We start from the raw sequence: 27,896 nt of genomic DNA on the forward strand, positions 1-27,896 counted from the left end.
TCAAATATTTGCTTCTGGGTGGTCCCTGGAACAACATATTTTTAGATGGGGGTCCATGGCCAAATACCTGTCATTTTGGGGGTCATGAAAAGGTTTGAGAACCACTGATTTAGAAGAAGGATTTAGAAGGCATCTATAGAATCGAATCGGGTCAACAATATTCAAAGACTTGCACAGATGTTCACGATTTTTCAAAAATAGCAGATCTACAAGCTTGTACATCTGCTAGTTAAAGCATAACATAATGGTTAAAGTGGTTCAAATCCACAGTGACACAGGTTTGCGTTCAGGTTAGGGCTGTCACGATTAATTGTCACTCAAATAATTGCGATTAACGATTTAATTGTGTTTTTGTCGTTGACAATCACATTTCTGTTTGGCTTTTACACATAACCTAAATACACAAAGAAATTGCTGACATATTTGACAACTTTATACTTAAAAAAGAACATTGATAGTGGAAATAGATGATCTACAAGCTCACAACGCGTCGCGATACTTAAAAGAAAAATATATGAACATTTTTCAACATGGAAACGATTATGACGATTATGAAAAAGTATCGCGATTATGTCAAATAATTGCGAGTAGACGATTATGTAATAATTGTAACAGCCCTAGTTCAGGTCTAAATGAGCGTCTGCTAAATTTCTAAATTGTAAATTGTGAGCTTATATTTACTGTACAGCAGTCAACACCAGCAGCACGCAACGTACAGTAAGCATGAGTGAGGCTTTATGCACGGACGCTGCTCCTTGGTTGAAGGATTCTGTGAGACGCCCTCGAGGAGGGGGGGGGGTGTTGGGGGGGGGGGGGGGGGGGGGGGACTGCCAGGGTGGATAACATCACTACTTAGAGACGACTCTCTGCCAACACTCCTGCATGTCCTACTTTCTAACCTGAAACACCCGTTTACTCTTTCACTGGAACTCTCTCTCTCTCTCTCTGTCTCTCTGTCTCTCTCTGTCTCTCTCTCTCTCGCTCTGTCTCTCTGTCTCTCTCTGTCTCTCTCTCTCTCTCTCTCTCTCTCTCTCTCTCTCTCTCTGCCTCTCTCTCTCTCTCTCTTTGTCTCTGTCTCTCTGTCTCTCTGTCTCCTTAATTGGTCTGAGGATATGAGATATGAGATATGAGATATGAGAGAGGAGTAAATACCTTTTGAGGTCGGTGGTTTCTCAAAGTGGGGTCCGGGGACCCCTTCCCCACCCAGGGGTCCTACAGGCTCTAAATTAGGAGAGGTTTAACCACCTTTAATCCTATTTTACAAGATCAGCTATTTGGAAATATACGATCTTCAAGCACACAAATTATTTGGAAAGTTTTTTAAGGAAAGGAAAAAAATAAATACAAATATTCTGTTGTGGGGGTCCCTGGCATAAAGGTGATTGATTGATTGATTGATTGATTGATTGATTGATTGAATACTTTTAGCAGTAGCAAAAAAAAAGAAAAGAAAAGAAAAAAACAATACAGTTCAATACAAGGTCTGCTAAGAGGATTTTTAAACGCAAGAAAGCCTATATAGCTTGTTTCCATTGGGGTCCTTTGTACTCAATTCATCTTTTCAGATTGGGTTTGGCGGCCAAAAACATATGCATTTTGTGTGTCTGCCTGCCTTGACATGACAATGTTTTGAGAGTCAACTGTTTTTAAGTGACACAAATGTCTGCAGATCTTTGTGTTTCAACAGACTGGAAGATCAAAAGTAGTTGTGCTGGTTTTGCCTCGGCCTCGTGTCTTTCTGGCTGCTTGTAAACGCAGTCAACCTCTTGCTCGTTTGAACCGTGCTTCTGGTTTCACCGTTCAAGTCGTCATGTTTTATTGATGCTGACAGTATCTCCCAGCGCTCTCAAGTACGCCCGCTTTCTCCACGCCAAGAAGGCTCTTATCTTTTACAAGAACCACTTATGGCAGTTTGTTTTAGCCAGGACATCTCTGTTAATATTTAGGGGGGAAATACCTTTATTATTAATCCCACGAGGGAAATTCTAGTTTCGGCTAGTAGTGTCAGGAATTGTATACCTTCCTTCTGTATGACTGGTAAAGAATAATTCTTCTCCCTGGTGTAGAGTGGAATGAATCAGTGTGTTTATTAGCAAACGTGGAGAGCTCTCAGAGAGACTGCCTCATGCAAATGTCCTGTTTGTTTGTTTTGTTTGTTATTATCATTTATAAGAGAATTTAAAAATGATGCTCGTAGAAATGTGATGGAGATGCCTAAAACCCCTCCAGGGGCTTGAGAAACATTAATAGGCATGTAAAAAATAAACAAAAGACAATTTAACAAAGAAAAGAAACAGTATGATCCAGAGACCAACTGGTGACTTTAGCTCAGATAAGAACCCATATGATTTGGCATTAGGGAGCATTGGAGCCATGGACTGTAGAAAAATATGGACGAAGCGAAGCCATTGGTTTCTATGCAGCGCAAATGGCCCTTTCTACCCCTTGGAATGGGTGTCGCCATCATAGAATTGTAAAGGCATCAGAGATGCTATTGGCTGCCAACAGTCACGTGCAACGCAGGGATACGTGGGAGAATGTGGTCAGAGCCTCCCGAAATACAGCACACGAAGAAGAACACAGCCGGCTGGTATTAGTTTAGTTGGCCACGCCCCCCCGCAACTTTATCATTTATTTTAAAATACATTGGACCACATTTCGACAAAACGAATATGATGGTGATTGAAAGGCAATTTTTAACTAGCGATAGGAACCATACAGTATTCATGAAAATGTTAATTAAGGTTAGAAAACGAAAGGGGAAAATGAATGGGATCCAATGGTGGGAAATTCTTTTTGCGATCGGCCGGGGGGGAAAACGGCGCAACTAGCGGCCAATCATAGGAAGTTTTAGTTCCGTATTGGAGTCGTTTTAAATCGGCAGAACTATGCCCCTGATTGGAGCTCATGAAAGTAGGGATGCGACGATAATTATTATCGTTTATCGTGATAAAAAACACTCACAATAATCGTATCGTGGAGATTTAAATTTATCGTGAAATTATCCTCAGTCCTGCACTGGGATCAATTCACCTTTTATTTGCCGCGTTGCATATCCGGTACCACTTCTTAAACCGGACCTAGAAATAACATACTTGATACAGTCTTTTTTTTTTTTTCACTCTCTACCAAATCTCTTTGCCAAAGAATTGCTGTGATAATGGATGTTGGGCATATTTAGATTTTCGTGTTCTTTGCTCACAATAATCGTGACACGAAATCTTCATATCATCCCATCCCTGCATGAAAGGCCTACATGTGCTCTAACCACTACTCTAGGGCAGCCCGGTTTGCTCACTAAACTGCCAGTTGTAAACACTAGGCCTGCATAGTCAGGGGCGTCACACCAAATTCTGGGCCCTGGGTACAAGGATTCACTGCGGGGAGTGCGGGAACCCCCATGAATGTTAACTATTGAAAAATAGCAGATATACAAGCTGACAGCGCGGCACCGAGCGCCGCGCTGTGAGCTTGTATATCTGCTATTTTTTTTTAATCGTGAAATTGTGTGCAAGAAACCTATGTCAAGGACCCCCAAGATGATATGTTTTTGGCCACGGACCCCGATCTCAAAATATTTAGTTCCAGGGACCCCCCAGAAGCAAAATTTGAGTTACAAATGTTCACTTAAAAAATACACATATTCAAAGATTTGCGCACATTTTCACGACTTTTCAAAAATAGCAGATCTACAAGCTCGCAGCTGTGAGCTTGTAGATCTGCTATTTTTCAATAGCTAAAGTTACTAGGGCCCCTCCACCTTGGGCCCCAGTAACTCAGTCCCACTTTCCTACCCCCTGTGACACCCATCCCTACATGAAAGGCCTACATGTGCTCTAAGCGCTACTCTAGGGCAGCCCGGTTTGCTCACTAAACTGCCTGTTGTAAACACCAGGCCTGCATAGTGGATGGGTGTCCACTAAACTGCCTGTTGTAAACACCAGGCCTGCATAGTGGACGGGTGTCCACTCAGTGATGTAAACACTAGGCCTGCATAGTGGACGGGTGTCCACTCAGTGATGTAAACACTAGGCCTGCATAGTGGACGGGTGTCCACTCAGTGGAGGCTCATGTTTCAGTTGTAGCAGAGATGAAGGCACAGCTAAATAATCAAGCAAAAAACATTTTAGTGTTGTCCTATCTGGACCATAGTTTAAAAGTTTGTGGACGATGCGAAGCCGTTGGTTTCTATGCTGCGAAAATTATGTTTTTTTTGTCCCTTGTATGGGTGTCGCCATCATTGTTTTAATGGTACCTCAGGAATCACAAGGCATGCTATTGGCTGCCAACGGTCACGTGGAACCGCAGGGATACATGGGAGAATGTGGGGTAATGTGGTGTTGAGCCTCCTGAAATAAAGCACACAAAGAAGAACACAGCAGGCTAGTATCAGTTTAGTTTATCAGTTTATCAGTTTATCATCAGTTTATCATCAATTTTAACATAAATGGGACCATAATTTGCACAAAACGCATATCATGGTGATTGAAAGGGAGTTTTTCACTAGCGACAGGAACCATAAAGTATTAAAAAGGTTAGAAAATCAAAGGGGAAAACGAATGGGGTCCAATGTAGACAAATTCTTTTTGGTACCTCGCGGGGGGAAAACGGCGCAACTAGCGGCCAAACATAGGAAGTTTTAGTTCGTATTGGATTTGTTTTAACCCATTTAGGCCTGAACACATTATGACGCAATATTTTATGCTTTAAATATTGAAAAATAGCAGATATACAAGCTCACAGCGCGGCACCAAGTGCCGCGCTGCGAGCTTGTAGATCTGCTATTTTTGAAAAATCGTGAAAATTAGAATTTTGACCCGATTCTATAAGTGTCTTTTGAATCCTTCTAAGATTTTTGGAGAAAACCTATGTTTCTATGTCAGCAATCTGGCCAGCCATCGTCAACGAACATGTCCTTTTCACTTCAACTGGAGCTCAGTTAGTCTGTTCTTGAGAGACTACTATGTCAGTGGTTCTCAAACCTTTTCATGTGAAGGACCCCCAAAATGATATCTAATTGGCCACGGACCCCCATCTCAAAATATCAAGTTCCAGGGACCACCCAGAAGCAAAATTTGAGTTACAAACGTTCGCTTTGAAAATACATATAGTATATTCAAAGATTTGCACATATTTTTCACGACTTTTTCAAAAATAGCAGATCTACAAGCAAGTGAGCTTGTATATCTGCTATTTTTCACTGGTTAAAGCATTCAATAATTATGTTAAATTGGCGGAGCTATGCCCCTGATCTGGACATGGTACTTTACCCAGCTGATGGCGGGCTGCTCAGATGCCCAGGAGGATGACCGCTGGTCCCTTGAGCAAGAGTCTTGCTCAGGGACACTTCAACGGTCAGGGAAATTAACCGGTGACCTTCCGATTGCTCACTAAACAGACTAACAGTTTGTTCCTCTCTTTCAGGTGCCTATGGTGTCGTTCTGAAGTGCAGACACAAGGTAAGATGCTTTTTAATACGCTATATTTATAGTTTGCTCATTAGTGACTTGGACACCGGTTTGACTTAAGTCTTTCAAACCGTTGTTTCATTTAGTCATCATTTTTAGTCCACACAGTCCTCAGTGTTAATTTATCTGTTTGTAACTCTGAGAGTGTATAAATGGAACCAACGGACCCTTAGGGATGGGTCCGTTTGGTTCCATTTAGGCTCATCTAGGCTAGGGTCTCCTACGGGCTGGAGATGTTGAATGGTTGCTAGAGTAGGACTGACTCACTGGCAGGTGAGTCAGTACTGGCAGGTGAGTCAGTAGGATACAACAGTACAGTCCTCCCGGTGGGGGCTCCTCACTGGCAGGTGAGTCAGTAGGATACAACAGTACGTCCTCCCGGTGGGGGCTCCTCACTGGCAGGTGAGTCAGTAGGATACAACAGTACGTCCTCCCGGTGGAGGCTCCTCACTGGCAGGTGAGCCAGTAGGATACAATGGCAGTGGCGACGCAGAAATGTGTGTGGAGAGGAATTCAATTAACTGGTATGACAACTAAATTGAGAGGGGAAAAAGGGATTAATAATGAAATGAAGTTGACTTGTGTGAAGTTCTCCTCGTGCACCTGTTGGCTCCACATTCACACGAAAAGCTGAGTCATGCCAGGTCTTTGTTGCTGACTCAACAAAGACCTAAAGTCCTCCTGAAGTTTGAATCTCAGCTTCGCTGCGTTCTTTTTGGATTCCATGGACACAGTGTAGAAAAGCTGTGGACCCTGTTATCACTGTGTCTGTGTGGCCTGGTATACAGTATGGGTCAACAATACAGGAATGTCTGGAGCAGTGGCGTCAGTTCAGCAAAAGCTAAGGTATGGCAACATGACTGGTGTCTTTCGCGAGTGCAAGACACCAGTCACGTTGCCATACCATGGCAACAGGCATGGTGAATTCATTTCATTTCAAGTACATTTCCCCCCTGTAAGGTATGGCAGCTGCCATACCACCTTGCCATACCCAATAGACGCCTCTGGTCTGGAGTCTCTGGACGGCTGTTATTGAAATCAAATCAAGGTCATGTAGCAGCTCCTGCCCTCGCCTCCATCAGGCTCCATGCTCATACAGGCTTATGGAAAGGCCTCCATCAGGCTCCATGCTCATACAGGCTTATGGAAAGGCCTCCATCAGGCTCAATGCTCATACAGGCTTATGGAAAGGCCTCCATCAGGCTCCATGCTCATACAGGCTTATGGAAAGGCCTCCATCAGGCTCAATGCTCATACAGGCTTATGGAAAGGCCTCCATCAGGCTCAATGCTCATACAGGCTTATGGAAAGGCCTCCATCAGGCTCCATGCTCATACAGGCTTATGGAAAGGCCTCCATCAGGCTCCATGCTCATACAGGCTTATGGAAAGGCCTCCATCAGGCTCCATGCTCATACAGGCTTATGGAAAGGCTGAAATGTGATTTAGACAGAATGTTATATAGACTGATATACCTGGTGAGTGTTGACCTGGCATCCTATAGCGTGTATAGCTTCAATGTACAGTATGTTTTGGTTATTCTTCTACTACTCTACTACTTTCTATGCCAGGGGTCTTCAACGTTTTCAGGTCAAGGACCCCTTAGTTGAGAGACAGATTGGCTTCCAGCGGGGATAATTAATTATGCGAAATAGTGTAATTGGTTAAGAAGTTGGACAGAGATGAAGCAGGGACCCCCACAATCTGTTCATAGATTCCATATAGTTTCATTGTTTGTGTCAGTGTATTTTGGATTCATGTCAATTTGTGTTATCAGATATTTAACCACTTGAACTGTCAATACTTATAACTCGACCTTTCACTCTGTACTTAGTCTGCTCTTTTCCCCTCTATGCCAAAGCTCTTTCCCAAAAATAGAAGATCTACAAGCTCACAACGCCTCGCAGCGTGTAGATCTTCTATTTTTGGCAAAATCTCTCCGAATATGGACACTAGGATAAGTGGTTAATATATACACATGAACAGCTCTGGATTAATTAAGAGCGTCTGCTAAATGCAGAAATTGAAAATTGACACGTCATGGAGTGTGTGATGGGATATTTTATGACTTTGATGACATGATACTGGAAATATGGAGCAGATGTATCACCAGAGGCGTTTTCTTTTTGAAATGCAGCTTCCACACACACAGAGTCCAGACAGTCATATTACAGAGACAGAGATCTACACAGTGATAGTAGTCTGACCATGCCAGTCTGTGTCTGTGTGTGTGTGTGTGTGTGTACGTACAGTGTGGGTGTGTGGGTGTGCGTGTGTGTGGGCAGGGGCGTTGCACCAAATTCTGGGCCCCGGGTACAATGATTCACTGTGGGGCCCCTGTAGGCCTGTCACGATTTACGAAAAAATCGATTTAAATCGATTTTATTGGGGGACGGTGAAAATCGATTTTTAAAAAAACAAATCGCGATTCGACCACCAGAGGTCGCCCTCGACTTAATCTCCATTCTGTCTTCAACGTCTCTGCGTGTCAGGCAGACACAGGCAGCGGCAGCTACAGTAGGAAGGCTCACCCACTCACAGCTGCCAGCGTGCCTCCATTGGGCTGCAGAGCAGAGCTCCGCGATTTCGATTGACAAAGAGAGCAGTTAGTTGAGTGCTGTGTCATTACTTTGCTGCTACAGAGCATAGCACTAATCAGTGCTAAGGGCTAACAACAACAATGCTACGTACAGATGCATGTCTCTGCCACTGGTTACAATGTGGAAACAACGTTTCTAGTGAAAACAAGAATTGACACAGTCAATATATAAGCTGGTGGAATGGTGTGTTAGAAAGTCAGGGACTTTGAACAGTCTATCCACAATGAGACACTAGGGGCGGCTTGCACCAACACGGTTTAAGCCTTAAACTGGTTTAAATCAAGGTTTATCTTTTAATCAGCTTGCACCAAACCTTAAATCTAGTTTTCATTAATCAGGGTTAGTTTTAAACCATCCTTTTAATCTTGGTTTGAATTTTCACTGTAAACCTGGATTACTGTTAATCCTGTTGCACCACTACTTTAAACTTTGATTTAAACATCAGTAAGGGATTCATTTTAAACCTGCTGTATAGGTGGTTGAAATGCAAACATGCCATTGACATGAATAGGGGTCCCCCTCCTGTGAGGGAAGCCCCACAGCAAGTAAGCTGCAGACAGCGTTTCACAGCTGAAAACAAACATCTCATCACATCCTTGTAGTACGGCTATTTTAAATTAGCGAACATTTAAATATTTACAGGGACATACAGACATTTGTCATGGAAGCTTGTGGACTTCCCAAGCAACATGGAGACGTTTTAATTTTCGAAATCGCTTCATAATTGACTCAAATGTGAATGTGATCAAAACTGTGGTCTTTTCTTGCTTCTAGCCGCGCATCGCATCGCCGCGCCGCGCCGCACCGCACTGTAGCGTCCGAGCGTCACCGTCGTATGACGGGGAGTGTTATATTTTTGTTTTGTTTTGTTTTGGCTGCAGGCGCTCTTTAACATAGGCCTGCCCACATTCTCCTAGAAGTGAATAAAAGAGTAACGCTAATGATATTAGGCTCAAGAGAATAGCATATTCCAGTTTGTTTATATCGAAATCCAAGATGGAGGACATTTAAACCATTAACTAATCACAGTTTATGGTTTTAATCACAGGTTAAGGGTTTAATCACAGATTTGTTAAGCAATGCTTACATTTAAGTGGTGCAACGCACCTCGATTTAAAATAAAACCTAGATCAACAAACCCTTGATTAACCCTAAACTAAGATTTATTTAATCCCTCTTGGTGCAAGCCGCCCTAGGTCTTGACTTTGATGAATTATTGATTTTGAAAAGAGGGTAAGAGTTGTTATTATGCCTTAGTTTGTGCCTGGCTTACAGTACAGTTGGCTTGATATGTACCACAAAAAAAATGCATTCTTTGATACAGTATTGAAAAAAGTGTAAGAGTGTTGTTTAAAAAAAGAACAGGATTTGACATTTAAGAATTGATAAGTTTACACTATCTGTCATTTGCTATTTGCTACTGTATACAGGATTCCTTGTAAGAGAAGACAAGTGAACTGAAATGTTATTGTTGTTTTTTGTCATTTGATAGTTCTACTGTATTGAAAAGAGCATAAGAGAAAACAGTATTGTTAAAAGCAAAAGAAATACTGGAATTGTAAGAATTGTGGATTTTTTTGGGTAATTTCTCTAGAAAATACATTTGTTGAAAAAATCGTGAAAAAATCGTGACATCGTGAATCGTCAACCTTGAATCGTAATTTGAATCGAATCGTGGGTTTAGTAAATCGTGACAGGCCTAGGCCCCTGTGCTTTAACTATTGAAAAATAGCAGATATACAAGCTCACAGCGCGGCACCGAGTGCCGCGCTGCGAGCTTGTAGATCTGCTATTTTTTGAAAAATCATGAAAGTCTTTGAATATTTCAAATCCTTCTAAGGTTTTTTGAAAAATCTATGTTTCGATGTCAGTGGAGCTCAAACCTTTTCATGTGAAGGACCCCCAAAATGATATGTATTTGGCCACGGACCCCCATCTCAAAATATTTAGTTCCAGGGACCCCCCCAGAAGCAAAACTTGAGTTACAAATGTTCGCTTTAATAAAAAAATAAAAAAATAAATAGCAGATCTACAAGCTCGCAGCGCGGCACTCGGTGCCGCGCTGTGAGCTTGTATATCTGCTATTTTTCAATAGCTAAGTATAAAATAATTAAGGCCCCCCTCCACCACCTTGGGCCCTAGTAACTCAGTCCCACTTTCCTACCCCTTGTGACGCCCCTGTGTGTGTGTGTGTGTGTGTACGTGCGTATAACTATAGTTATCCCGGGCATAACTCTGACACTGGCCGACCGATTGCCCTCAAATGTGGTGTGTGTGCCTGGCTGGCTCTGATGACCCGGGGGCGTACCATGCAGGGTCCAGTGGGAATATCGGTCAGACCAACCTACGCTTGTAGAGAACTAAACAAAAAATCAAACCTCTGTTCGAAGTGAAGCGGTGAACTTTTATTCTATGCGTTCTAGAGTTATGAACTCAGTGATCTATACATTCTTTATATTCTGAATGAATGAATGATTTTATCTGGAGGGCCGAATTGTCATGTGAAGCTTGACCAATCCTCAAAGTATCCAATCATCAGACCGGGACGGACACTACACACATATTCTGGACGTACGGTACAGATAAAAACAGTTCATTCTGGACTGAAATGACCATATATGGACATGGGACACACAAAGCCACTCGGAAACGGCTTTCACCGCTTCAAAAATACACTAATGTCTGTCTGTCTGCGGGTCTGTGGCACTGAAAAAGCTATTTCTGTTGAACGTTCACCCCTGAACAGGGACGCTATGGGTTCATGTTGCTTAATTGTTGAGCACAGAGAGAGAGAGAGAGAGACACAGAGAGGGAGAGAGAGAGAGAGAGGGGAGGAAAGCCATACAATCACAAGCCTGTAATTACTAAGCTTGATCATTCACCCTGATTGATCACAGGCCAGCTGCACACACACACACACACGCACACGCACACTCAAAAACACACACACACACACACACACACACACACACGCACACGCACACGCACACGCACACGCACACGCGCACGGCACGGCACACACACGCATGCACAAACCCAGATCTTTTAATAGAGCTGTAATGGCCCAGAGGGCTGTTGTCTTTTAGTGTGATTATTTGTTCCAAATATACCAGCAGCAGCATCATGACTATAATCACTGTCCTGTACTGTAAGCAGGCAACAAGCTTTTACGTAACATGTGCTGACCTCACTGAGATGCACTACACAGAGATGATGTTAGGGGAGCAACAGTTCATTCAACCAGTGGGTCATCAATAGATATATTATATGATATGATATAGTTATACTTTATTGTCAGTATGATATACTTTATTGTCAGCTCACACTGAAATGTGTCTTGCGAAACAGCAGCCATGTATGTGAAACATACATACAAACATTTGACACAAGGGAACAAAAACAAGACAGGTTTACATACATAAGGATAATACAGACAAGAGCGATGCCCACCGCTAAGCCTGCCTATGGCCAAACTCCTGATTAAGCCTTAAAGTCGACTGATGGACAAAGGACCTTTTTAGTCTGACCTTATTGTATTCTGGAACACCGTATCTCCTTCCTGAAGGCAGCAACCTACATTCTCTATGCAACACATGGCTACTGTTAGAGGTAATATTTCTATATTCTCTATGCAACACATGGCTACTGTTAGAGGTAATATTTCTATATTCTCTATGCAACACATGGCTACTGTTAGAGGTAATATTTCTATATTCTCTATGCAACACATGGCTACTGTTAGAGGTAATATTTCTTGCCAACCTTAGAATGCTGTTGTCATACGTAGTCGTATATAGCCTCTGAAGTGGTTGTTGTTGTTTTGGGATAGGATTAAATGAAGATTTCATGTCACGATTATTGTGACCAAAGAAATTGCGATTTCGCGATAATAAATCGAAATATCCCCAACATCCATTATCCTGGGGCGGAACATTTGCCAACAAGGATCCACAAGCAGATCTACAAGCTCACAAAGTGTTGTAACGCGGCACGTTGTGAGCTTGTAGCTCGGCTATTTTTTAGCCAAGAGATTTGCCAGAGAGTTATTTCCAGGTCCGTTTTACCAATTCTAGAGGGTTTAAATGGTACCAGACATGCAGCTCAGCAAATAAAGGCGAATTGATCCCAGTGCATATGGTTATTGTGAGTGTTTTTTTATCACGATAAAAGTTACTAACGATTATCGTCCCATCCCTGTAGTCATCAACATGTCTGTACATGGACAAACGTGTCGAAGACTTGTCCTTGTCCGTGGCAAATCTTTAGATTTTCTGTTTTACACACAATTATAATGTTCTTGTTTTCATCAAAAGACCCAATTACTGAACATCCAGTCTCCAGGTTTTCTTCAGAACATGTACAACACTGACTTACTACGACACCATGGCACATTAGGAGTCCAACTACAACCAGTACTAGTGGTTCTCCTCAAATGCTTCATTTGCAAGGACACCCCTTGCGGGTTAAAATCCAGGGATAGTTGAGGAAAGGTACATAGGACAGCTGTAATAAACCAGAGTGAGAGTGTACAAATGGAACCAAATGGACCCATAAGCCTCACGTAGCCAGGCTTACTCATCTGCAAAGAGAAAAGACTAACATACAAGGAAATAGGAAAGAAGTGTAGGAAATAGGATCTAATTTAAGGACTTGAGACACAGCTTAGGAGGTGGGGCTGAATTTTCCCGGAAGTTGTATTTCTTTCACAGTGCGGTGTCCCTGCAAACGTATTCCCTGCTGAAACAAATCTGTTCTACTTCTCCTGCTCCGTCGGTTGCGCTCGCAATAAACAATATACAAACAAAAACATGGATTCGGACAACATTACACTTATTAAGAGCGAGTTAAGAGCTACAATTTTTCAGTTTGTTTCGCTGGGGAACGTAAACAGACCTGCACCGCATGACATAAGTTTAACATCGTTAAACGCAGCACTTCCGCCACTTCTGCTACAACCAACCGGAAGTCATATCCTGCCCAGGGTGGGGTCCATTTGGTTCTATTTGTACTCTCTCAGAGATGACATACTAATCGATTTTATCTATTATACCAATTATGAATAAGATGGAATTTTGTCCATTCAATATGTGAATACAACATACAGTAAGCAGTGGTGTGTTCTGTTATTTTTTTGGATGGCATCTATAATTATTCCCACCCTCCCACACGCACAACACACGCGCGTACGTACACACACACTTAAGGTCGCCGAATGTACAGTATGCTGTAACGATGATGCAGTTTTAATACTATGAAGTGTGTCAGGTCTGTTGTCTAATTGTGTGAATTCCTTCGCCAGCGGCCATTCATTATCAACTGAAGAAAGACAATAAGCCACACATAAGCCTTCACCTCCACATGTTTAGTGTGTTGGAGTGTTGGAGGATAACAGCTAACTGGGAGGCTGGGGATGGAGACTGTATGTTTAGTGTGTTGGAGTGGTGGAGGATAGCAGCTAACTGGGAGGCTGGGGATGGAGACTGTATGTTTAGTGTGTTGGAGTGTTGGAGGATAGCAGCTAACTGGGAGGCTGGGGATGGAGACTGTACAACTGGCTGAGCTGTGTGAGAGGCTAGCTGGTGTTGGCAGCAATATTGTGGTGATTATTATAATATACACTGTTTTAGGTGTGAAATTAAGTATTTTAGGATTTTTTGTATTCTTTGTTTTAGGTTTTCTTCTTTTTTGGATGGCTATAAAAATGTTCTACAGGTCACACTACAATACATATACAGTGTAACACGGTAGAACACGCCACCGGTTATAAGAATGATTATTTATGAATGTGGACGAATCCAATGAAAAATTCAAGCCTGCAGTGGGTAGAGTGTGTTCCTTTTCAGACCTCCCATGACGTGAACTCATCCCGCCAGCCGCTGCGTTTTCCTCAACAAGCCTCATAAATACATTCATACGCACGTCGTGCGTGCACGCCTCCATGCCCGTGCACGAACCCACGCACATTCCTAAGCGGGAGGCCGAGACGCTGGGTTGCTGTGACAGGTGGAGAAGCCGCAGAAAAAACAGCTGTTCTTTGTGTCAGATCCAGAAGCTCTTTGTGTCAGATCCAGAAGCTCTTTGTGTCAGATCCAGAAGCTCTTTGTGTCAGATCCAGAAGCGCTTTGCCCGCCTTGCAGCTGCTATTACAGCGCTTTAGCAAACAACATGCTTATTTAGCCCAACGACGACGCTCCGCCAATTTAAAGGTTAAATATACATAACGGGAGAAGGATTTAAAAATAGCCACGCGTCTTTCCAGAAATATCCTTGCTGCTGTGAAAGGTTGCCTCCCACGTGCGGCTAAAGCACCAACAACAGCTAAACATACGTCAGGTGGGAGGGAAGACGGAGGAAGAGACGTGGGTCTTTCTTTAGTGTCTGTATGTTAGAGCAGTGATGCTCTAACCTTTACCTTTCTTTAGTGTCTGTGTGTTAGAGCAGTGATGCTCAAACCTTTACCTTTCAAGGACCCTCCCCCCCACATCTACGCTTTTTTTACGATTTTTCTTGTCAAGGACCCCTGAATTAATATGCATTTGGCCATGGACTGCCATCTGAATACTTTTTTCAAGGATGGCCGATCTACAAGCTCACAACGCGTCACATCGCGACTCTATCCAATGTATAGCCTACAGCAGGGTTCCCCAATTAGTTTTCCCCAAGGGCCGAATTATGTCTAGGGTACCAAGCTGAGGGCCACAGCATTGCGGGGGGCGACAGTTCAGATATAGTGTTGTTGCTGCTCTTATACCACCATTATTGTAATTATTATGAGAAATGCACTCCTTAAAGTTGAAACAAAATAAGTTAAGAACCAATTAACCAGTCTGCTTGAAAAGTATGCATCTGTATAACAGCAGCCAGTTGACATAATTTCTCTAAAGTGCAGAGACATAATTGCCTTCCTTTGATCCATTAACGAGGGGCCGTCAACTACTTACTGGCATCAGCTGGACACAGACACACACACCTTCCCTCATTTCTGTCCAAAATGATTGAAAATGATTAAGGATTACTGTGATTATGGTAAGCTTACGTTTCATATCGCACTCACCATACCTGTAACTTTCTCTACACCCCAAAATTACTGGGGTTAGTGGGGAACCCTGGCCCACAGGGTTTAAAGTGGTTAATATGTGTGCGAGCCCCCACCCTGGAGTCTAGATACTGCATGGTGGTGGCAGTGCAGATGAACTTCCTTCCTTCTCAACTCTCAGACTTTTAATGAGGTGGGCCTGGGGACGGAGGTGGGCTGAGACTCTAACAAGGTAAAGGTGGGCCTGGGGACGCAGGTGGGCTGAGACTCTAACAAGGTGAAGGTGGGCCTGGGGACGCAGGTGGGCTGAGACTCTAACAAGGTGAAGGTGGGCCTGGGGACGGAGGTGGGCTGAGACTCTAACAAGGTGAAGGTGGGCCTGGGGACGGAGGTGGGCTGAGACTTTAACAAGGTGAAGGTGGGCCTGGGGACGGAGGTGGGCTGAGACTTTAACAAGGTGAAGGTGGGTTGCTCTGCTCTCCGCTCGCTGAAAAGAGAATGACAGGATCAGAGGCATGCAGTGATATTTAAAGACGGAGGAGCCTGATTGGCTGCCTGCAGATTGCCAGATTCCGATTGGCTGGTAGCCTAGAGCTCACGCTTCAGTGAAATGTGAACGAAAGGATATTTGAGGAGAATTCCCATCAATGAACTAAAGTGGGGTAGCAGGGCTAAGATAGTGGTAGAGCGGCCCCCTGGGTAAGGTTCCCAGTTCAATCCCAGGCTCCCCCAGAGTTAGTGTGGAAGAGTCCTTGAGCAAGACTCTGAACCCCTAACTGCTCCTGATGAGCAGGTTGGTGCCTTGCATGGTTTCCTCTGTATGTAAAGCGCCTTGGATAAAAGAGCTATATAAATGCACCATTTACCATTTACTAAAGTGCTGCAAATATCAAAGCGAGAAGAGATCTTCCTTATTGAACACTTAGAACTAACATTACGAGCGTGGCCCATTTCTTACAGGTGAGAGTGGAAGCATTCTGGGCGGACCACTTCCATGCTGTCAGGCCTTGGTGTTTCTCGTCAACTCTCGTCAGTTTGTAGATCTGCTGTTTCCGCCACTTGTTTTGTGCAACAATCTTGTTGTATGGTGATTTATGTAAGCCTTGCAGAGCCATGTGGCCCATAGGGTAGAAGTCCTTTCTCCATCAGCCAGCCAGTAAGTCAGTCAGTCAGTCAGTCAGTCAGTCAGCCAGCCAGCCAGCCAGCACTAGCACCATGCAGACAGTCATGCTGACGTCAGTCAGTAACTAGGGATATACACAGTATATATACACACAGTATATACATACATACATACTGTACATACATACAATGGAACTCGGACCATGTCTGCCTTGCATTCTTCTTGTTTCTATTATTGACACCTCAGCAGCAGCAGATAGTTCTTGCTGCCACGTCTCTCCCCGTAAAGATGCTCTGCTCTCCTCCGCCCACGCACTGTTTGTTGTCATGTCTCGCTGAATATTACTCCCACAGAGAGAGAGAGAGAGAGGGAGAGGGAGGGAGGGAGAGAGAGAGAGAGGGAGAGAGGGGGAGATGGAGAGGGAGAGGGAGAGGGAGAGGGAGAGAGAGGGAGAGGGGGAGGGAGAGAGAGAGAGAGAGAGAGAGAGAGGGAGAGAGAGAGAGAGAGAGGGAGAGAGAGAGAGGGAGAGAGAGAGAGGGAGAGGGAGAGAACCCATCCATCCAGACTCTAAGGTGTGTGAGTGGGGGTTTTCAGGCCTACAGGGCTCATGGTGCAGTAAATGTATCCATACTGCCATGCAGACATACTCTGTTATAAGTTAAAAGTCTGGAATTTAAAATGTACTTGAGTAAAAGTACAAAAGTATTGTATTAAAAATGTATGTATTTACCTACTGTATATATTTTTTGCACTGTTTATTTTATTTACATTTTTTTTTTACTATATCTACTGCATAGTAATGTGTTCTATCCGTCCGTCATTCAATGTTATATGAGATACTTTAATGGTTTCCTGTGGAAATAAGCTTAGTCTTTTCTAGGATCTCCTTTTAGTAGACCTTGTACCAGTGAACTGTACCGTCATGAAACTGTACCCTTTCCTATGCAAACTTCTAATAAAGTCAATCAATCAATGTAGAAGTGTTTTGAAAATAGCAGATCTACAAGCTCACAAGACACATTGTGAGCTTGTAGATCGGCTATTTTCAAATGGCCGAAATGTATAAAGGGCTGCATATAATGCATATTTTGTAATAATAATACAAATCTACAAATTTAACAATTTACTACATTTTTTCAAATAATTGTAGTGGAATAAAAGCATAATCTTTGACTCTGAGATGTAGTGGAGTAGAAGTAAAACTACTGAAATTGGAAATACCTCAAATGAGTACTTAAGTCCAGGGCTTGAGTAAAATGTACTTAGTTCCCACTCTCTGTGTGTGTGTGTGTGTGTGTGTGTGTGTGTGTGTGTGTGTGTGTGTGTGTGTGTGTGTGTGTGTGTGTGTGTGTGTGTGTGTGTGTGTGTGTGTGTGTGTGTGTGTGTGTGTGTGTGTGTGTGTGTGTGTGTGTGTGTGTGTGTGTGTGTGTGTGTGTGTTTAGCAGGGCTGTGCAGGCCGCATGGCGCAGGCTGCCTGTTCACTACAATAACAACGTGTGCATCGTGGGAACATTCAGCCTCGTGTTTTTCTTTAATCGTCTTGTAAGAACAGAACACGGTTGTTTGAACACAGGCAGGGGGTTCCCCAAAACCCAGGGAGAGAGAGAGAGAGAGAGAGAGAGAGAGGGAGAGAGCCACCCAAAAATATATATTAGTTGTTTTGTTTTCCCAGCCTGGACCCAAAATGTACAAAACTAACAGTGAAACAACCACTTGACCACTAATTAAAACACGTTGTGAGCTTGTAAGTCGTCTATTTTCAGATGGCATATGCCATCGCCCAGATGGCATGAGGTCACTACTTAGACCTCATGCCATCTGGGAGAAGATACAGAACCTTGAAGTGGGGAAAAAGAAGGTTTGTTTTACAGTGTTTTCCCCCCTCAGCCATTGCAGCATTAACCCAACTTTGCAACAAAGCATTTACTATGAAAACCTGCAGATCATGTCCGTCCGTCCGTCAGTCAGTCAGTCAGTCAGTCATGCCTCATGTCATGCTCCATATATGGCCAAGACAGAATTCACAGTTGTGTCACGGCAACCACACTTGCAAATGAATGTCCTGTCCTTGTCCCTTTTATGCCCATATATAGAGATCCCTGATCTCATCAATATTAAGCCCATATCTGGTAATGCCCATATATGGACATATTGTGTTGTTTCAGCGTTGTTGTGAGCTTGTAGATCTGCTATTTTTTGGCAAACGTTCCGCCCTAGGATAATGTATGTTGGGGATATTTTGATCATTGCGATAATATCGTAAATCACGATTGCTTTGGTCACAATAATCGTGATATGACATTTTCATATTGTAAAAATTGCAGAGGAGAAAGAGAGAGAGAGAGTGCATCCATCCATCCATCCAAACAGACAAACGTGTGTAGGAATGGAGCAGGGCTCTGGCATGATGGCATGATGGCAGACTGCACACGACAGCTTGTACTGTTGGGTTCAGGCTCATGTATTTTTTAAATGCTCTTGTACATGCTGCTGCTTTAATGGAATGTTGCTCCGTTAGGTCTACCGTTGTAGTGCCTCCTCTGACTGGTTTGCAGCAGGAGTTGGTTCTCTACTGTGGGCCAGCCCTGAACCCTCTTGGCATCCTTGAACTTGTTCCAAGCAAGTAGGAGGCATATTATTGAAATATTTAGTTAGTTGAGCAGGTAGAAACACCATACAGTATAGTAGCTACAAGCTCATAACACTTGGCATCGCAAGGAATTATGAGCTACCAACTAGTAGATCAGCTATCTTTGCGAAGAGATTTGGAGTACTCAGAAAAAAAGGGTACAGAGCCATTTGATTGGATACTTTATCAACAGTTTGCTAAAAGGTACAGAGGTACAGTTGTGGTCATATTTATTCAATTCATCAAGACGCATAAAGACATACAACATACTGTACAGTATAAAACCAGTAAGACGCCTAAGGGCGAAAAGCGACCATCGTGCCATCTGTCTTGGCCATATACAGATGTTTCCTGTTGAGATTGGTACATTTCACCCAGGTTTTTTCATCTCACTCACTTCACTTTGTCTGCTGACCTCACTCAGCAACGAAATAAACAGAAAACAAACAAAATAAAACAAAATAAAACAATTCACAGGAGGCAAGCAGTGATTACCCCATGATGTGCACTGTAATGTAGTTTCAAAGGCACTACATTGCAGGTGCTTTTTGAGAGTGAAAAAACAAGAAGACCTGTGTGACATGTGTGATGTGGGCAGATTGCCCCAGGAAATATGCCATTCTCAACAGGAAACAGTGGTATGGATTATGTTAGTGTGGCTCTCCTAACAGGGCTTCATCTAGGATACAATCCCTTTTATGACCATATATGGAGATCCCTACTCTGAGCATCTGACATCACTGTGATGTCATGTGATGTCACAGTGATGTGACCCGTCCGTCCGGACGGACGACCGACACAGACAAGCTGTGACGGTTCTGATAGTAAACAATACATTGTCAGCCAAGTCGAGTCCAGTTTATTAAGTCTACTTAAAGGACAACTTCAGCCATTTTCATATAATAGGTCCTCACTAATGCTCATTATTCAGGTTCAGAAACCTGCCTACCAGTGACATCATCCACAGGGGAGAACAATGCCTTGTACCTACACAACGCTGACTGTGTACCTGACCTGTATATAGAAGTGACAGTGAACTGGATAACGTACACAGTGTGGTGGGGTTTGGTTGGTCAAAGGTTACGGTCAGGGAAGGTCAGTCATTGATTAACACAACATTGTCTTACATAACCTGTGAACTATTGATCAGAAGAAGGATTGGACTTGAAAAGCTCATCTCAAGCCTTCTCCATTTCACTGATGAACCAGAGGTGTGCTTTTCCACCGAGAACCGAGTCGGTTCCGAACCGTAAAAGTTGGTTCGGAACGGGAACCACAAAATCCTTGGTTCCTCTGGTTCAATCTGGTTCAATCTGGTTCAGTCTGGTGAATACACAAGCCGGTTCACGGCCGGTTCGTAAGAACGAACCAAGGTTCCAACTAAGTTGAACGGCACTGGTTCTTGATCCAATGTTCTTTTGTTGGAAAAGGCCCCTGTGAGTGTGCAAATGGAACCTTACGGGTCCATTTGGTTCCATTTGCAGCGTTCTGGGTGAGCTTTGTGGCATAACGCATTCCAAACATTGAGCTCCACTGTCCTAGATGACATAAGACTGAGAGAGAGGCTGGTGTGAGTCAGGAGAGTGGTGTGGTGATGAAACAAACCCTCTGCTATCTGTAGAAATGTGGCTTAATGTGCGTCCATTGTCTTCTAATGGTATTTTATTATCGTCTGAGATGAAATGCGGTGATGTTGTTCGGTTCACACCCAGCTGAATGGATCCGTCCATCATTCTGTCTGGACCAGGTCAGAGTTCCTCTGGGTGTTTGCTCGCATTAAGTGGCAAACAGAAAGAGAAGGAATGCGGTGTGTTTGCCTTGGCTGTGTTTGCTCATTGTGTGTGTTGGATGAAACTGCATAGATCCCTATCTCTAGATAGATAGCAGCACCACAGAGGCCTTTTACCTTCCCTCAACGGCCGCACGTTAAATGACTTGGCGCTGTGAGAGGCATGTTTACTCAGGGATCGAAGGGGTCGATTGGAGGGAGACCCCCCCCCCCCCCCCCCCCCCCCCCGGATCGGTTTGGATTGGATTAGTTTATTTGTTTAGCACATTTCATCAAGAGTCCAGCTAAGGTTAAGCCGAGAAAATGCTACAACACTACAGCCAACAACATACTGTACACACACACACACAGAGATTAATTGAAGTATTTATTCGAGGTTTTGCATAGGAAAGGGTACAGTTTCATGACAGTACAGTTCACTGCTACAAGGTCAACTAAAAGGAAAGTCGGGTAAGGCAAAGGTTATTTCCATTGAGATCCTTCTCTTTAACTCATATAACATTGAATGACAGACGGATAGAACACAGTACTATGCATTAGATATTTATCAGAAAAGCACTTGTAAACAAAAGATAGACCAGGTCAACCTGGTTGTGCCAGACCCCCTGTCTGTCATCATCATTTATGACATCATGCCTTTTGTAGGCATGTCATCATCATGTCATCATCATATATACCCTTTATATAGAAAACCCGGACAGACAGACCGACATTTGCTTATGTAGGCCTACCCATTTCATGGGTCTGGCAAAGATAAAACACAAAACAAGCAACAACAAAAAACTGTGCAAAATAAATGTTAATTACATTTAACTGACATACAAGTTGATGTCATTTCAACTGACCAAAGTCATTATAGCAGCTCTTCTTCATCCATTTTCAACCTTATCTTCATAATATTCTGTCCTCACTATTTCTCATGATAAGATGGCACCACTTCTGTCACAGTTCAGAAACCTGCCTGGCAGTGCCTACCAATGACATCATCAAACTACAGCCTTTGTCTCTTCCTGTTGTGATGTGCATATATATGCTTTTTGAGCTTGTAGATTGTCTATTTTCATTATTCAATTCAATTCAATTCAAACTTTATTTCATGCACTGGGGGGGGTCCGTTGAGTACATATTCTATTAGACAGAACACACAACATTAAATAAATAGACCAGCTAAAACCCATACAATGGTACAATAGAGGCTGACTCTCCAGTGTGTACGCAGCCTGGATGAGTACCGGAGACAGATGTTCCCAGGATTGACTGTACTTTATATCCTCATTGATATTGTCCTGGCTGGGACCCATCCAGGCCAGACATGAATCCATACATGGAGTGTCTTCAGAGAGGGAAATGGTTTGATCTGTGATACCCATGTGTTAAATGTGTGTCATCCTGCCCCTCTGTTTCCTCTGGTTCCTACTGTCTATTGTTGCTAATGTGAAAGGTGTTACCTTTAGGGCCCGACCGATGCCATATTTTTTGACAGATGCCGATGTTTGCCAATGGAGAGTGCTAGACCACCGATTGCCGATGTTTAACCAATGTTTTGTAATAATATAAAATAATAACAAATAGCCTAAATTTCTAAAACTTCTTACCTTCAAAACCATTTTTTTCTTTTACCACTGGTGGTCCCCTCAAGGACCCAGTGGTCCTTGAGGGGTTTCCAGGTGGTCCCCAGCAAAATGATGGAGATTTGGTAACCAAATGGACCCTTTATAAGATCTTTAACTCATGGGTGTAAAATAAAACCTAATGGATCCTTACGGGCAACGACAATATTATTCTAAGTTTTGGGTCTGAGTGGCTAAATGTCATCAAATGGTGGTCTAATATTACTTATAGAAAAGACCGATACATCGGAGAGATAATGGCCGATGTCTGATACCGACATCGGGGTCCAAAAACGACCGATATATCAGTTTGACCGATATATCGGTCGGGCTGTAGTTAAAGTGATAGTTCACCTATTTTTTACATAAAGCTGTGTGAAATACTTGCCATTAAAACAGTGGTTAACCATGTATTAATTGATTACCAGAGTCCCGTGGTCAGAGTTCTGGTCAGTTTTAGCTGAATATTAAGTAGTTCCAATGGGGTGGGGGCCATTTGGCGAGACCCAATCATTGAAAATAGATTAATCCACAAAACTAGCGTCATTTGTATTGTTGGCATATTTCTACCATATAGAGCGATGTTTCGTTCTGATCAGCTGACTGCAAAGCACCTTGTTTTAGGGAAATACGTTGCAGCGGCGTAGTGATACTGGACACAAAAAATAGTACCATGTGACAGAGGGGTCAAAGCTGAACGAAAGTTGTTCTATTTGGTAGAAATAGGTCAACAATACAAATGACGCTAGTTTTGTGGATTCATCTATTTTTAATGATTGGGTCTTGAGCCCCAGCCAAATCACCGGAACTACTTTATATTCATCTAAAACTGACCAGAACTCTGACCACGGGACTCTGGTAATGGATTAATACATTTGTAACCACTATTTTAATGGCAAGTATTTCACACAGCTTCATGTCAAAAATAGGTGAACTATCACTTTAACTTTTGCCTCAACGAAGGCTTCGTGTCTGTGTTGGGTTGCGATGTGAGCGTCCTTGTAAACCGCTGTCAGTCAGAGTTGGCGGAGCATTTCCATGCATGTCTCTTCTCCTCTGCCTCCTTTTAGTACTAAAATATAATCACTTGTTCTTACGAACTCTGCACTGTTGTTAGTCTCATTATATCGTCACTGTCGGGCAGAAACCTCGTATCTCCAAGTTTCAAGTTTGTATGTTTTTTTTTCACCAAGCAAAGCCCTGCTTCATCAGACAAGGCTGTTGCACAAAAGTAGTGAAAACAGCCGATCTACAAGCACACAACGCCTCGCACCGCGAGGCGTTGTGTGCTTGTAGATTTGCTATTTTCACTAGTTTAGTTCATTTTTAAAACAATAAATACAAAACGAAAGGTTTTGGACATAGGCCTACAAGGTTTCCACCCGACACCGACGATATCTATCTCATTTGACCGAGTACCCTTCAGACCTTCCTAGACAATACATGGAGTGCCTTGACAGAGCCTCTCATGTAAGGATTAGATTCCACAAGTAACAATCAGGTGACTGGCACTATGCCATCTTGGAACCCTTAAGCAGAAGCTTCACTTATTAATAGGGTTTAAGTGTTTAATTATTAGCAGATGTATTTCTGTGATTGCGACCGTCAGGTCGCAGTTACTATCAAATCCTCATCCGGCTGTCTGTCTGCCACGTCACGTCACGTCGCGTCGCGTCACACTTTTCCCCTATCTCCGCCACCGTTGCCCCAATCCATGCCAAACTTTGCACACACACACACACACACACACTCCTTGGCTGCCAAACCACAACCTCCACCCCTCATCTCACATGGCCATCTTCTAGCGCCACCATGAGGCCGATTCTTGCAAAACACATTTTTGGACACTGCTCCTACAGATTTTGCCCTAAAATCACACAAAGCGGTACACAGTATCTCTACAGGCATGTCATCAACATGGATCTGTCACATCTCCCATATTCCCTCCTGATTGCCTACCATTGCCTTCTAAAGTGTGTGCATGCGACCTGACGGTCTTACTGGTATACGTGGGAAAGGAAGTAATGCTTGTTGGTACCAGCTTCCTCATGGGTCAGGAGTTCATCTCCAGTTTCTGTGTCATGAAGCAGATTAAGCGTACAGATAGCGTACTTTAGCCCAGCACGGGACCCTGTCTGACAAAATGAATATCAAATATCTAAATACTGAATCCAGCAACTTAAAAACTGTGGTGTGCTCCCAAAAGGCCTGAGTGGACGATAAAATGACCTAATTCTTTTTTTTTAGATATTCCTTGGAGTACCTGCTTCTAAAAACTGCGGAAGTATTCAACAGTACATGCTTTTAAAAATCAAACATACAAGTTACGAAGCTGTATTGGAATTTTGACATTTCCCCCCAAAATAAAACAATTTTCGAGAAAAAGATTAATTGTAATAATAGTGAAAATAGCTGATCAGCAAGCTCACAACGCACCGTGACATGTTGTGAGCTTGCTGCTATTTTCACCTTATTTGACACTGGGCTTATGTGGCTCATTTACCTTTCCCTTCCCAGAAATGTAGTGGAGTCAAAAGTTCAGCATTTGTTTTCTCAACTAAAATACTGATCCTCAAAACATGCATCTAAATACCGTACTAAGATAAATGTCCTTTGTTACTGTCCACCACTGCAGACGCACGCACGCACGCACGCACGCACGCACGCACGCACGCACGCACGCACGCACGCACGCACACACACACACACACACACACACACACACACACACCGGTGTGGTTACAATTATGTTTGCATTTTGCTGTGGACCCCATGGAACCCCCCCAAAGACCCCTGGGGGTCCCTGGACCCAACTTTGAGTACCAAACTAGTTGCCTATATGAGGCCCCCTCCTGTTTTAGCTCTACGTTGACTATCTGCCGAAAATATCCGTTTTACAAGCTCACAGCGTATGGCCAGCTTGTAGCTATAGTTCACTGAATGTGTTTCATTGCACCACAGACCCTGTCTGAAACCACATACTGAATGTGTTTCATTGCAGCACACACCCTGTCTGAAACCACATACTGTCATCAGAAAATGGATTTCTATTTCTATGGAATGAATTATGATGGTGAACAGGAGCACCCAGGGTGTGTTTGTCATTCTGTCAAACTAATTCCCTGCTTCCCTGGCATATGCTTTCTTCAAGAATCAATTTGTCACTACTACTGGTACAGGCACAAGAAGCCAAATGCACTTCTGTGATGTCCTCACAGTACTGTGCGCTACAACAACAACAATGACAATACAAAGAAAAACTAAAGATACCATAAACCAGGGGTCTTCAACAGGGGGTCCGGGACCCCTAGGGGGTCCTCAGAGTTACTACAGGGGGTCCTCCAAATCATTGTGTGATAGAAACTTGTTTTTTCTCTCCTTTTTATATTAACCACTTGAACCCTAGCGTCCATGTTCTGAGAACTTTAGCCAAAAATAGCAGATCTTCAAGGCGTTGTGAGCTTGTAGATCGGCTATATTTGGCAAAGAGCTTTGCAGGAGGAAAAGAGCAGACTAAGTACAGTGAAAGGTCAAGTTTATTAAGTATTCACGGTTCAAGTGGTTAAATATTTGAAAACCCACATTAAAGGACAACTCCGCCCTAAATCACTTCTAGGCTCATTTTCCTACTTATATTGATCCAAAATGACTGTCCATGGGGTCTATTAGGCACAAATGCTCCAGTGGGCCAGTTTCCCCAGCAGAACCCAGCAGCTCTCATAGCATAGAGTGGAACCTATAAGCCTATCACTTTTACACTGTTTGTTGCATTCAGAACTGATTTCTTTTTTCATGAATGTGTTACTATTTGTCAATACAAACACATCCATGCCTTGGTTGTCCCACACAAGCCACCACAATCTCATAGATAATGTTTTGGGGTGAGCGTTCGGCACAACTGCCAATCAAAGGGACTGTACTGGCCAATCACAGGGCATCTTTTCCAGGACTTGGTAAAACACATACAAGCATAACATCTATTTAGCAGAGTGTGATGGCTTTTGTGGGACAACGATGGCATGGATATGTTTGTAATGACAACTAGTAACACATTCATGAAAAATAAAAACACTTTTGACCGCAACAAACAGTGTAAAAGCGATAGGCTTATAGGCTCCACTCTATGCTATGAGAGCTGCTGGGTTCTGCTGGGGAAACTGGACAACAGGGGCATTTCTGCCTAATAGACCCCATGGACAGTCATTTTGTGCCGTCAAACAATGGAACTATATGGAATCTAAAAGGTTGCGGGGGTCCCTGCTTCATCTCTCTCTCAGCCAAGGGGTCCTTGGCCTGAAAATGTTGAAGACCCCTGCCATAAGCATACAAAATATGAAGAAGCGATGGGTTCAGAGATGGGGGTCCACGGCCAAATATATGTAATTTTGGGGGTCCTTGACATGAAAAGGTTTGAGAACCACTGATTTAGAAGAAGGCTATAGCAGATCAATGTGAGCTTATAGATCTGCTATTTTTCAATAGTTAAAGCATAACATATGTTTAAAGTCATAATGCATTCCAGGTCTTAATGGGGCAACCCCCCGTACGTCGCGGTTGACAGGCATTCTTTACGCTAGCCAATAGGAATGGTGTGTGTGTGTGTGTGTGTGTGTGTGTGTGTGTGTGTGTGTGCAGGGGCGTCACAAGGGGTAGGAAAGTGGGACTGAGTTACTAGGGCCCAAGGTGGAGGGGCCTTAATTATTTTATACTTTAGCTATTGAAAAATAGCAGATATACAAGCTCGCAGCGCGGCACTCGGTGCCGCGCTGCGAGCTTGTAGATCTGCTATTTTTGAAAAGTTGTGAAAATGTGTGAAAATCTTTGAATCAAATGAAAACCAGAGATTTACTGCTTAAAAAGGCTTTAAAATCTGGCCTGACAACGGACAGACAGCTATTCACGCATGCTAGAAACAAAGTCACAAATTTCTTAAGGAAGGCTAAAGCTGGATTTTATATCTCCATCATAGAGAGTGCCAGAGGAAATGGAAAAACAGTTTGGGAATACATAAATAAACTGACAGGGAAATACTATAAGCAGGATAATAACAACTTAGAACTTAAAATAGATAATGTCCTGGTGAAAGATCCCTACACGCTTGCTAGCAACCTAATGCTGTTTTTTCTAAACTCTGTGTATGAAATCACACAGTTGTTCAGACCCTCTAAGTTTGTTTCACGCCCTGTAGGCCATGGGATGGACCCGTCTATTGTGTGTTTCATTGATCCCCACTCAAAAACTACATTCTTTTTTCACAGTAGATATATAAAATTCTTATGAGTACTGTGATTAATGTTTTCATCTTGAATTCGTACGCACTAATGAGAAAGACCGATTTTATCAAATGCTATTTAAAACAGGCAAATATACAGGGCACCTAAGACATCTCCATGGCAACCAGGAAGAAAACATTACACAAAGCTGACATTTCTCGCCCAAAAAGACTTAACATTAGCGTAATAAATTGCTTTTTCCTAACGAACTTGCAACAGGTATACCATAGACTACTAATAGTTAATTCATAACCGTGTTGGACTACTTTTATATACCAGTTTATATTTTCGCTATTGCCTGTCGTTCACCGACACTGTAGTCTCTGGAATGCGGGCGTTTCATACTGCCATTAACATAAAAGTGGTAAC

The 27,896-nt window shown here is 43.0% G+C and overlaps 1 protein-coding gene across 9 annotated transcripts in view; it reads left to right on the forward strand.

Annotated features, from left to right (window-relative positions):
- LOC308291649 (cyclin-dependent kinase-like 5) overlaps positions 1–27,896 on the forward strand; it is a 204,169-nt gene that overhangs the window by 27,227 nt on the left and 149,046 nt on the right. For all 9 annotated transcript variants that reach the window (XM_080733710.1, XM_080733713.1, XM_080733716.1 and 6 more), the window contains one exon: positions 5,425–5,459. In XM_080733710.1, coding sequence (XP_080589836.1) covers positions 5,425–5,459 — 35 coding nt within the window. The remainder of the gene's footprint in view (positions 1–5,424; positions 5,460–27,896) is intronic.

Source organism: Nannobrachium achirus, assembly GCF_963921795.1.
Source record: "Nannobrachium achirus genome assembly, chromosome: 1".
Lineage (NCBI taxonomy): Eukaryota > Metazoa > Chordata > Actinopteri > Myctophiformes > Myctophidae > Nannobrachium > Nannobrachium achirus.